The following is a 13,383-nucleotide window of genomic DNA, read 5'->3' as shown; positions in this document are numbered from 1 at the left end:
ACACACGCCTATTTAACATTTTCTTTTTTAAGATCAGCCCATGTGCTTCCTTCTTATGTGAAACACTCACACTTTCAGAACCCAGTACAGTAAAAGGAAGCTGAAAAATCATTGGTGTGGTGCTCCTCGGTGTATCTGTCTAATGAGTGTGTGACGAACGGGCGATGATGTGTCTCTCTTATGTGCTGACAGCGTCAGAGGCAGGAGTTGTGGGGTGCGAGTGTGTCCACGGTGTTGTTTGGATGATGGAGTGGACACATTTTATGACAAACTGAAAAGGGAAAATACAGCAGGCAGTGACAGCTCATGGATGAGACAGCCGGTGCAGTCAGTCAACTTCTCTTTGGTCGGAGATTGATAAGAATGTTACAGAGAGAGCAGGTAGGGGGGAAGGAGGCCAAGTACTTTCTTTTGAATTCTTCCATGAGCCCGCTATCACGCTCAAACTGTGCGAGGAAATCTGACGACTACAGACGCCCAAGGTTAATTGGCCAAACAAGTGATTCAATCAGTCAGCGGTAACAAAGCAGCAATGCTGGTTATCTAAATATCCAAGCCTATCTGGCTCTGTGGCCCAAAGTGTTTCTTCAGCATGATGCTACAATTTGGGTTGCTATGGCAACAGCCCACACAAGCACAAATGCCCACATAGTACACAGGAATGAGAAGAAGAAAACTGTCCAAAGAAAACAAAAATTTTATAGTCTTTGTAACCTGTTGGAAAGTTGGTAATTATAGATATCAAGCTGGTAACTAGAATTATTCCACCCACATGGTGGGATGGATGCAGGCTGCCTTCAACTCCCTGGAGTACCCGCGCATGCAGGTGGTGTTAGCACAGGGCTGGAAGCATCTACAGCAAGTACACATTACTGCACGCAACACAAATCACTGCTGTAGAAGCTGCACAATGTTGCCCTGTTGCGCTACCTCACATGGGATAACTGATTGGCTGTCAGTTTCGCAATAATTAATGAAAGGGGACACAGTCGATTACTCTTAATCATTATTCGGTACCCTCATTAACAACCTTTGTCATCAGCAGTTTTCTTGTCAACAGCAGAATATTTTACATCTGTCACTTAGGGGTCATAGTCATGCTTCACTGCAGCAGACCTGAGGCCTGTCATATTAATACACCCCTGATAACAAGGGGTTAAATGAATACATCTTTAAATCATTACCTGATTAAGTGGTAAACACTTTTATTGGGGTGTAAAATAATAGATTCTTTGCATTTGTAGACTCGCACAAATCCTGCAATCCTCTTGCCATCTTTTAAAAAAACAGTCCCAAAGCAAATGCAGCTTAGTCTATGCACTAGACCGCCAGATTGCTGAGGTCACATTCAAACAACTAATCGGGGTGATACGTGATTGCCATGAGTGTGCTGTGGGAATGTACAAATCTGTGAAGACCACCAAAACAATACTGACCTTCAAACATTGTGCCCACACAGTTAAGAAATAGTATAGGCTACATGCACACCAGGCTCTCTTTAGTCAGTGCAGCAGTATTGATCAATTGTCACTCGAAGGAAAGAACATGGCAGAGAAATTGATTACACATATGCAGCGTATAATCAAATTTCTGGAAAAGTGCTTAGCTAAGGGGGAAATGTTCAGTTGACACATGAGTAGACTCTATAAGAAAACATCACCGCAGCACTGGACAATATTCCTGTGCACCGAGAGAGCGAGAGATGGAGAAACGGGAGCAATCTGGTGTATAATGCCAAATACATGTGAGATTTTAGCTGTTTTCCTTACAATAGGTGGCGGCCATGCTAGCGTGTGAGTGACCGAAAGTAGTTTGGTAAAATGTAAAAACTGCTATCCTGAGAAATTTTGTTGAAGATTATTCACAGCAGATAATCCAACTTCAAATCTCCACCGAAACAGGAAATACAGCGCAATATTTACAGTCACACCTACGGCAAGGAGTGCACCTATCCTTTGCTACCAACACTTTACGCACAGCAACGATAGGCCAGTGGTGTATTATATACTCTATAGACGTATTGTAAAGATTTTGCTTTTGATTTGCCGTGCGTGACTGCTCTTGTAGGATAATATGATCCAGGATATCGCTCAGTAACTTTAAAAATCTCTGCTCTCCGTGATTAGAAATCGAACACTTACTGAACATTTTGTTCTATTTCAGAAAAATAATATTCCGCCCGCTTCTGATTTGGTTTCACCTCTAGGATGTGGTGCAGCCCATGTGCGCCCCTCTGCTCCTCCTTATGTAGTATACAGCGGGACACTCCGCAGTTCGCTTATCCCGTTCCTTCTCGTTGCCTTTTACGCGCTCTACGTCTGCAGTTACAGTGATTCAGAGCCCCTGTCTTCAAGCTTTTGGATGAAGGCGCAGGACTCATTTCCTCGGCGTTCCCATGGCGAAACGACACTGTCCGTTCTCCCGATGAACATTTTCAGAGGAAGACGTTGACGCTTTTTTCTTCTCTTTTCGACTCATTTTCACACAAAATGTGGGGCGCGCGTTCTCTGCGCGGCGGAGTGCTTCCTACAGCAATAGCCGCTTGACTGAAGGGGAGATCCCGACTCCCTTTTCGTCCTCTGCTCCCTCAGGAACAAGAGGAGTTTGCATGCAAAAGGTGGTTTGTCAAGGCAAGGTGAGACTCATTTTTACACCATATATTCTGCTGTTTTTCTTTTTTTTTCTTTTGTTTTTTTTTTTAACTCTACTTTGAAGTGAGTCGAAAACGAATGTGCGCTACCAGAGCAGCAGGGATTGTTAGACTGGTTTAGATTGAAGGTAGGTGGTGGACTGAACACAGATAAGAAAAAACAGCAGTGTAACAGGTATGCGATTATACTACAGTTATATTATCCGCGCGATTTCGCTGTGCATGCCCCTCTTATACACATCCATGTAGATCTTAAAATTGGCTTCCTAGTGGCAAATTCGTGATACAGATAATACGGCAGTTGGGGATGTAACTAAAAACTGTTGCATCCAGGAGTACTCCCATCATTCCCTGCCACATAGACTTATTTCTCATTATTTTTTATGTTTTTAATTTATTTTTTAAACCCTTGTGCGGCTAATTAGTAAAAGGGATATATTTACAACTTATAATTATAAAATATTGAATTATATACATATATATATAAATCCCAGTCAAAATAGTTTTCCTTAGTAGCTTTTTGTTTATGTGCAGGGAGTTAAATTTTACTGAAAAAATATGACTCTAATGATATATGATAATGAGAAGTTAAAAATTGTTGCCTCACATGCCTCCAGATTGGTGCATCTAAACAATAATGGCACATGACCCATTTGGGCCACAGAAAGTAACAGGAGTTCATTTCCTCACTACAACGCTGCTGGAGTGGAATGCAAAGCAAAGCAGCCATATTGACAAAATCATTGATTCTGCCTAACACCTTCATAGAAATGTGGGATCAATAACGCTGCACGGCTGATGCTATTTTTTGACAATATGAAGTAACAGGTGACTGTTCCCAACTGAAGAGATCGCATTTGTTTTCTAATTTTGGAGGTGAAATGTGTCTCTTTTGATGCTGCAATTGATTTAACTAATGTGCCATCAGTCACTCACTCATCTCACACCCTCTCTCTTTTGTTTTCTCAGCCATGGAGGGACTTGCCTAAAGACGAGCCAACATAACCGACATAAGAGCTTTAAATTATTTTCCCATATTTCGGGGGGGTGAGGAGGTCAGTTTAACATCTTCCCAGAAGTCTCCTTTTCCATCACCATGGCTGAGAAACTCGGACCAATCGGAGTTAAGCCCATCAACATCCGAACTGCTCCCTCGCTTCCCCCTGAGCCCATCGACATAATCCGCACCAAAGCCCGCTCCCGCAGAGTCCGCCTTAACGTCGGGGGTCTGAACCATGAAGTCCTGTGGCGGACCCTGGATCGGCTACCCAGGACCCGGCTTGGCAAGCTTCGAGAGTGCAACAGCCACGAGTCCCTGATGGAAATCTGTGACGACTACAGCCTGAACGAGAACGAATACTTCTTCGATCGGCACCCGGGGGCCTTCACCTCCATTTTGAACTTTTACCGCACAGGCAAGTTGCACATGATGGAGGAGATGTGCGCCCTGTCGTTTGGCCAGGAGTTAGACTACTGGGGTATTGATGAGATCTACCTGGAGTCTTGCTGCCAGGCCCGTTACCACCAGAAAAAAGAGCAGATGAATGAGGAACTGCGGAGGGAGGCAGAGACAATGAGGGAGAGGGAGGGAGAGGGAGAGTTTGATAACACCTGCTGCCCGGACAAGAGGAAGAAACTGTGGGATCTCCTGGAGAAACCCAACTCCTCAGTGGCTGCCAAGGTAGGAAACCCAAACTGGAAGTGCGATCACACCGTCTCACATTTCATGTTCACATTCAAAGCTGAACATGCTCCCTGGATCACAACACATTGCAGACATGGTTATCAAAGGCCAGATCTATCCTGTAAAAACAAAAATACTGATGAGTTCATCGGTTTGAAATGTAGTGAAAGCTGCTGTCTTTGGATAACAATTTGTACGGATGGAGGAAAAGCAGAATATAGGGATGAAAAATCATCCTTAAGTAAAAACGCACAGTTCTAGTATGAGTGGGAATCACTGGACTAGAAAGAGTTTGACTTCATTTGCTTTGATGAAATAATCGGTAGGAGTGTCAGCTTCTGGTCTGGCTTTCTTTGCCTGGATAAAATAGACCACATCTGTTCATGGCTTGTAAAACGGTACATTTCTTGGACAGAGCGGTACAAGTATATATTCTCATGTGGCTCTATTATGCGTAAGTCTTACTGATTAGATGTACTTCTTTCTCAGTCAGACTGTGAGTCAGGAAAATGTCATAAGGTGCTTGCATACGCATCGATAAATACAGTTTCTATAGCCCTTTTTTATAAATACTTGTATATAAATAAAGGCATCTTTATTTGGTGTGACTGAGGGCTGAGGTAGTCATCGGTGCAGCTGCTACCCACCTTTCCACATGTTTAGAAAAATGCTGCATCAGTCGCATACAGCCCCGTGTTCATTCATGCCCTGAATCAACATGATAAATACTACAGACATCAAGTGACTGTCTTGCCATGTTGTCATGGCTGCTCCTTGTAAAACGATGACATCTCCTCCTCCACCTTCTCATTCCACCCTCACTCAGTCCTCAATTAGGATGGTCAGCCTTGATGAAATCCAATCACTGGTAATTTAGTATCCTGATCCCATCATCAAGCAGTGCAGGCGGGGCAGGGCTCATCGGGATTATATTCCATGTCAGAGGATCATAAACACAGGGACCTGCGTGCGTGACCCAAGAAACATCATCCCCGTCTGATGTACTGTACAGTGCACGTTGGATGATGCATTGTTCTGAGCCCTTTTCCATTAAAGCAAAAGCTGTTTCACTTCGACTGGGACAGTTTGGAATTCGTGCTCGATTCAATTTTAGACCCCCGGTGCTAAAATTATGGTGCAATATTCAGCTTTGAAATGGCAAAAAATTGTAATGACTCTCAATGCATAAAGTTCAGCTCATTTTACAGGCTGCTATAGATGTTTTATTTTTTTCCTGCCTTCCTGTATTATATCCATATAGCTTGTTTACCCACACATCAACTAGTGATATGTGACTGACGAGGACCCCGCCTCACCTCGATGATTGATTTCATCCTCAACGGGGGAAGCTTTATATCACCTAAGTTAATTAAAGAGCTGGCAATATTTAATTTAAGGCAAACCTTGGTGATAGCAGTGTAGTAACTTGATATGTGTGTGGATTTTAAACTGATAAACTGTCCAAGTATAGTCCCTTAGTCTCCAGACACGTCTACGTATTGCTGACCTGTACACTATTGCATGGGGAAAGCCTGTGAAACCTGAAAGGGAAATTCCTCCCTAATTCAAATGGCACTGACGTTCTGCAGACTGCTTTGCAAGACGAGCTTGAATGTGACTCTAATGCCTCGGCTTTGTGATTTCACTAAGGTTATCTGCAGTTGAAAGTACATTTGGAAATAACCTGCCAGGGCTGCTGGACTGTCAGATGGCAGCTCCCTGAGGTCAGGGAAGCCTTTTATGGGGCACATATTGTACGTGCCTTGAAAGCCCTTTACCGGGGAAATGCCATTACAAGCCTGGTACACAGCAATGTGCTTTTATTCAAAGCAATATGAGCCCTTTGTCAAATGCAATCACAGAGTCTTACGGCATAGAATATACACCTTCCCTTCACTCTCTTTGTTTTTCTGTAAAGCAGGCTTTATGAGATTTACGAGGAACCCAGTCTGACACTTAATGCTACCGCTGGCCCGCTCTGCCCTTAAATAAAGGTAACGCATAAGAGGGCCGACCTTTTCAGAAGGGTCCATCAATTTAGGATTTCATTTTTTCAGGATTTCATTCATGCTTTGGGAGCACTGGCAGAGGAAGGGAAAAGGCAGAAGCCTAGCACACACTGCACCAAAACAGAAAAAAAAAGGTGCTTAGAGAGAGCCACAAGTGAAGGGAGAGCTGCGGTGGACAAGATAGTGGCAAAGGAAAGCCCTGAGAGAGAGAGAGTGATGTAAGAGATGAAGTCATGTAAGTTACGCCTCAGGATGCTGAGCTGGATCTTTGCAAATCTTTCTCAGTGAATTATGAATGGTCCAAAGAAAGAGAACACTCGGCAGTGCGGTGGCTTCTTAATGTTGCTGTGACTTTTGGTTTAGTGCCCTCTCGCGTGGGTGGGTGGGAGGGGAGGGCACTGTCGGGTGTTTGGCGTGCGAGAATTTCATGTAGAAGAAAAGATCTTCCAGGCTCGTGCACTGTAGTGCGAGTTGAATTAAATCACACATGTAAGGGACAGATTTCGTAAACGGTGTGTGAGCGCTCATAGTTGTGGTTAGCTTTATGGGGAGTTACAAAAAGTTGCGCTGTTTTCTAAACAGAGGTGCAGTCGGTACGTTTTAATATCAAGCGCAAAAAATTAAAAGAACCTGTTTGTAAACGTTAATATTGTTCAGTAAATCAGTATAGATGCAAATAATAGAGTTTCCACCTCTTACATAAAATGCTGTCACTGCACTCTCTTTGTAAATACAAACACAAACACACACGTATATACATTTTTTATATTATCTCTACTTGTCAATTAGATACTGTATATAATAATTTAGTGGCAGTTGTGCTCTGAAAAATAAAACCTAAGATGGTGTTTGCATCTTTTCCCTCCTTGAGGCTATAATTTCTTGTAATCCGGTAGAACGTGTCATCCTTGATATTGAGCCAGAAGGACTTAGTGCTGCCCCGACCTTTTTTGTTTATAATGAGTCATGGGTATAGTTCTACAGCAAATATTCTTAACACTAGCTTGCACAAGGAAGTCGTATTAAAATGGCTGGATTGCTTTGGGAAATATGAATTTATTTTTGCCTTGATGTTTCTCTGTGTAAATGCACTTTAACAGTCATGATGCCAAGATGGCAAATGTAACTTGTGCATGCAGTTTGTAACCTGCCTGTGTTTTTCCACTTGAAGTGTTTTTTGTCAGTGAGATGGAAAATGTGATTAGATGGCCCCAATGCATTTGTTTCTGTCTTCAAATAAACACAACGGTATGCAAAAAAAACCCCAAACCAAATCGTGTAGTAAGTATCACGATGTTAACGAACAGTTGCTACAGATCTTAGCGGTTTAGTCAGTATTAAAAATTATTGTTATTAGTCGTGACATGGGTGCATACAGTGCTCAGTTTTAATAGTGCAGTATGCAAGAGCAGCATCTTTTCTTAATCTTGATTTGTTTCATGCAGTGCTTGCAGTTAAACCTTTCAGAATATTAATAATGTAATGCACAGTATTAGAGCTTTAATACACCAGTGACTCTAAAAGAGAAAGTCTATATGGGCAGCCCCGGAAAAATAATAGCAGAGGATTCAGAGCATTTTAAAGAGATCAGTGTTTCTTTCTGTTCCCCCACCCTCCCTACCCAGCCAGCCAGCCAGCCACCCACCCACACACACACACACACACACACACAGGCCATGTCCAGCCCTATGCTTGCTCCTAATGTGGATGTGCAACATTACTCTCCCCTTTATCTAATAAGCTAGTCTAGCTAGTGGAAATGGTAAGCAGTGGGACTGCATGGGCGCAGCCTTGTGCTGTTTGGTCCTCCCACGCTTGGAAGCAGCCAAAGTCGGTCCACTGTTGATGATGATGATGATGACACCGTATAAGGAAGCTGTAACAAAATACCTTACTGTAACACGCATCCTAAATGTCACTGTGTGAATGTCAGTGTTGTCATAATCATCCGTCTCAATGTGGTGCGGTAAATCCACGGTACACACTGCCCGTTTGGCTTTGTTGGCTCATTTATAGAATCGCATATAGAACGGGACATGTGAGACGGCAGAAGTGACAATATTAATGCGTAGCTTTGGATGTGATAGGAGCAAATTCAATTAGCATACTGTTGTGGCACGACTCCACGGCGTTTGATGCCGCCCGTTGTTTCACATCAGCGCAGACAGCCCCTTCCCGTCCATCCATCTGTTTCCTTCCAGGCTTTTATAGCACTGAAGTGAGCATTTGGCCTTGTGTGTACATCGATGGAGTTTCTGATATTGCCTGACTCAAAGATGAGTGGAGATGGGGAAAGGAAAAATGAGCGTGGCCTTTCGTCAGCATTAAGTCAAACGTTCTCTGTGTCAGATTCAAGCAGCAGGTGGACCCGCTAATCTGTCTTTCATAATCATTCTTTCATCTCTGCCTGACTCGTGGTCTGTTCTCAGAAGTTTAAATATATAAGTGCTGGCATATTATTGACAAAAACTCAGCTTGTTGGGGAAATATGTGCGTTGTAGCTACTTTTTACCTATGTTGTGAAAAGCCTCTCCGATTGCTACCGACCTTGACTTTGCAAATACTATTTTTGTCTCCAAGTTTGTTTGTTTTTTCAAGCAATGCACCCATGTACACTAAGTAATGGTAACTCAAATCTATGGGAGTTATCGTGTTACATTTGAAGAAGTTATCAGCATAGCCGGAGCGAGTTTGTCATTTGGGCAGAGCGCACCTTCTCTCCTCGTGTAGTCTCCTCGTTGCATAAGCCTTCCATCAGGCCTCTAATCAGTACAGCCTAGCATTTAGACACCAGCACCTAAATCCTCTTTACCCAGCATTCATAATCAGATAAGAAAGAACCTGCTAGATTATAGGTGGCATGAGTTCTTATAGTCCCGCCATGAGAAGAGGCAGAAGCATTTGTCATCAGGATGTTCCAGGAAAAACTTTACCCCATCCACCGCTGCCTTTCTTCTCTCTCTATGTCACCTGCAACAAAATATAATTTTTGAGATGATCTTTGGCTGCGATCACTTGTGCAGTGATCAAATATTGTTTTGGGGATAACAAGAACTTTGCAAGAGCCCTGACAATAACAAGCAATGGTTTTTCATTCCCTCAAAATATACTCTGGATCAGTTTCATCTATAAAAAGAAGTGCTTATGTTCCTTCATTTAAAGCGTTTTTTGATGGTGTCTTCTATTGTTTTCTTTGAGAAGTGGCTGATTTGTTGTATGCGCATTGAATACTCACCAGTTTGTTCTGCTATTTAATCACTCTAAACATGAATTTCCACACATGGACAACAAATGGCACTAGCGCTGTAAGCAGTAGAGTACTTTCCACTGTCCTTTGTTTTGTTAGTGCTGTCTGAATTTATAGTTATGTTACCAAGCAGCAAATATCAACTTTCCTAACAAAAGCATTCCACGTTGATGAGTACTATGACATCTGTTGACAGGGTCATTTCACGTGGCTCTGTAGGATTAAAATTGCATTAAAACTTCTGAAATCCTGCTTTGCAGCTCGAATGTAATACTGCATTTATTTATAAGGGTTTACACTCATGCCTTAGGTGTGTTTGATTTTCTCAGATTGCTGTAATCGACCGCTACATGAACAAAAATAGTGGTAAGTGTGGCATAAAATACACACAGATAACATTACACTGACATTTCATTATGCAAAAGCAATTTTTAATTTGAAATACCCCGAAAATTGAGCTTGTGTCAGATTATCCTGCACTGCTAAGAGGCAGACTGGATCTCATGTGGATTTTACAGCAGAGGTATCCCAGGGTCATATTTAAAATGAGGGGGAGGTTAGGACACTGCAGTTCTTTATTGATCCAAACAAAGCCTTGTATCTGCGAGGGAACGTGTATAGTGATGCAAAAGAGGTTGGGGAAGACAAATAGGGGGACGGCACATAAAGTTCATCTGTCTCAGTACTAAATTGTTGCTGTATATTTTATTTCAAAAATTCCCCTCCATCAGTGTATGCGTTTATTGTGACACACACTTCTGTGACAACCCGGTGCTGCTTTCTTTAGTTATGATCACCAGTGGGATTTTGCGTGCCGAGGAATTACAGTTTGAATGCAGCTCAGTGGCCATGGCATCCCAAAAGAGCCCAGGGGCCTGTCTTACGGCTAATTGCAGTTGACCATGCGTGTAGTGATTCATGAATGAAGACATCATTAAGTGAAACTCGTGAGGCACGTCTAATCCTCACTATGTTAGCCACACAATTTAACTAATACAGAAAAGGAGATCAACAAGCAAATCCTCTTTTTTTAAGCATTGGTCTAAAGCATAAACAACAAGGTCAATACAAACCAAAGCTAATGAGTGGCCAGATGGTGTGAGAGGATAGCTGAAGTCTATTAAGTAACTGTGCTATTATACCCTCAGTTTACTACCTCACCTACAACTGAGCAAGCTTGGTACGGCTATACTGTTCTTCCATTATTTTTATATTTAATAAATTAACTTATAAATTACCCTGTATAGTGATAGTAAAATATATTAGAGGGAGTGGTCAATTAATTTTCCCTAATGTTATACTTTAATTGCAGAATAATAAAATTATTACCACTTGGACGCTGGCCCCCCCCCCCCCCCCTCCCAAAAAAAAATAGAATTTTTTTTTTTTACTTTAAATCAAAAAAAAAATTGGAGCAATAGCTGTCCTTTGAACAATGAAGAAAAATTTATTTAGACAATGACCTAATTGATTTATCAACAGGCCAATACTATTAGTCGGTAGCTACTTTCCAGTCTATCAGTATCAGCTTTTATAATAACCGATATATTAATATTTAAAAAGTAACGAAGAGACGGAAGAAACACCCTTCAACCATATCACGAGTGTTAATGTTGCATAGTTTTTCCACCAGAGGGCACACTGCAACTTTCCCATTTGAAAACCATGTTTGGAACACAACAGACAGCGGATCTGAGCAAAGTCGGGCGTCGTGTAAGCAAGTAAATAAATAACTTGTTGTAAGAACCCGACACGCACACTGGATTTCATGCACTAAAGGTTTGTTTTTATTTTCGCTTAAGCAACTGTATTTTGATGTTCTAGCACCAGTCGCACAGGAGCAGCTACTTCCTCCTCCTCCTCTCCGTCGCTGCCGTCACTATTTAAACATACAGAGAAGAAGAAGAGGATCACCTAGAGCGGTCACACCTGCCCTCTCTCTTCCACACCACGGCACTGCCCTGAGAGCTCACTGTAACGCCCCTCCACTGCAACAGGCCAGACCACACCCCTGCCACATAACTGTTTTGTGTGTCTGAAAGAAAAAAAATGGAATATTGGAAAATTACTGGAGTACCAAAAATAAAAAAGTATTTGTATCAGTCCTAAAAACACTGTATTGATTGGGCTCTAATTAAATTTTTCTGTGTGTCATAATAAATCTAACTTTTTACTACCCTTTTGCTTCATTTTTGGTCTCTACCAGCTGCTGTGGAAACTATTTGGCTCTCTGGCTGCCAAATGTTTCACATCATTAGCATTTCCTTCTTGCCTTTTTGTACATGACAGGTGGTGCGCAACAGTGGGTAAGAGTCTGTATGCCAAAAACAGCTGCCTTCTCCTGCAAAGCTTTGTAAAGCTCTGCAATAAACAATTTCTTCCATATATTCCACGTTGCACAGGGCATACCTCAGATCTGACTGCCATCAAATTCCTACATAAACCCCACTGAAATGCTGGGAGTGGCTGCATATGGACCACCAACGAGGGCTAGCGCTGCCCAGTGCTGGCAGCTCGAGTGACGCCCAGAGTAAGAGGTTAATATGTTCCTTCCTCCTCCTGCCTTCCTCATCTCCTCCCCGTTTCCTCCACTGCTGTCTCTCAGGGAAGTTTGCTCACCTTGTCTGTTGTTCTTTTTTCTTGTCCCAGTAGAGATCAGGAATAGGGAGAGATGGAGAGACGACAGGTGCGAGAAGAGAGTCATCATTCTAAATGCTATGAGCATCGGGTCTCTTTTACGTGCTCCAGTAGTCCCCCCTGCACAGACACACACACATTGTGTATGCTGAGCTCACAGCCAGTCTTCCAAATCTCTGCACATACATTGAATAAGACACGCATTTTGCCCTCAGTAAACACACAAGCAGACACGTCTATGTGCAATACACACACACACACACACACAATAACACACCTCTTCATCTGAAAACCTTCAAATGCTGCTGAGCCAGCTTTCTATGGGCTTCACAACACAGCGAGTGAGATGCTGTTGTCTCCATACCATTTAATAGTCTCCCCACCCTCTTCATAGCCTCCCTTTACATTTCTTTTTATCACCTTCACCTTACAATCATCCATTTCCTCCTATATACCTCCCGCGCCCTTTCCTCTCTCTGCTCTGTTTTTCCATTCTTTCCACATTTCTGTCATTACTTCCCTGCAGCGTGAAAGCTGAATTGTGATCCTTCTTGCTGTTCCATCTTGGGAGCATTGACATGGGAGTGCATTAGTATTCATTGTGGTGTTTATATTTGGCTCTCAGTCCTTCATGTGTGTGACTGACTACCAGTCATCAGAGAAGTGCATCCTGAGTGCAGGACAGTATGCTGCTGGTTCTACCTAGAAAACAGATGTATGGTATAAATTAAGACATCACCCACTGTTTGTTTGAAATCCAGCTGTGACTCTTAGATATTATTAAGTGACCCCAGGCACGTTATTTTGGACAGCATTTAGATGAGAGGGTGGGATCCAGAGTTGTCAGCTAACTTTAGCAAGAATGGCTAGCAAGGTTCATCCATAGATTGTATGGTGCTACGTAACATAAAAGTAAAAACTATTTTACTCTGCATAACCAAAGAATGAATTGAATACATTATTATTATAAGAACTTCACAACAGCCTATAACGCTTCATAAAATCAAACACACAGAAACGCACGAAAACACTGCAAACAGTACACATGGCTCAAAGTTAGAGCTAGTTCACTCCTAGTTCAGTACGTCTGTACTGTAAATACTCAACTTCTACAGCTGGGATATTTTTGGGCACTTGTGTATAGGAACAGATTTGT

At 42.4% G+C, this 13,383-nt stretch overlaps 1 protein-coding gene across 1 annotated transcript in view; it reads left to right on the top strand.

Annotated features, from left to right (window-relative positions):
- Nucleotides 1-458: 458 nt before the first annotated feature.
- The window catches only part of kcnb2b (potassium voltage-gated channel subfamily B member 2b), a 94,989-nt gene continuing 82,064 nt past the window's right edge, over nucleotides 459-13,383 (top strand). The window contains exons 1-2 of the mRNA XM_040043896.1: nucleotides 459-2,635; nucleotides 3,620-4,331. Coding sequence (XP_039899830.1) covers nucleotides 3,747-4,331 — 585 coding nt within the window. The 5' untranslated portion in view covers nucleotides 459-2,635; nucleotides 3,620-3,746. The remainder of the gene's footprint in view (nucleotides 2,636-3,619; nucleotides 4,332-13,383) is intronic.

The sequence above is a fragment of the Simochromis diagramma genome, unplaced genomic scaffold (assembly GCF_900408965.1).
Source record: "Simochromis diagramma unplaced genomic scaffold, fSimDia1.1 OVJJ01000602.1, whole genome shotgun sequence".
NCBI classification, from domain to species: Eukaryota; Metazoa; Chordata; class Actinopteri; order Cichliformes; family Cichlidae; genus Simochromis; species Simochromis diagramma.
Note: the sequence above shows the minus strand (reverse complement) of the source record. Positions and strands in the feature narration are given on the sequence as shown.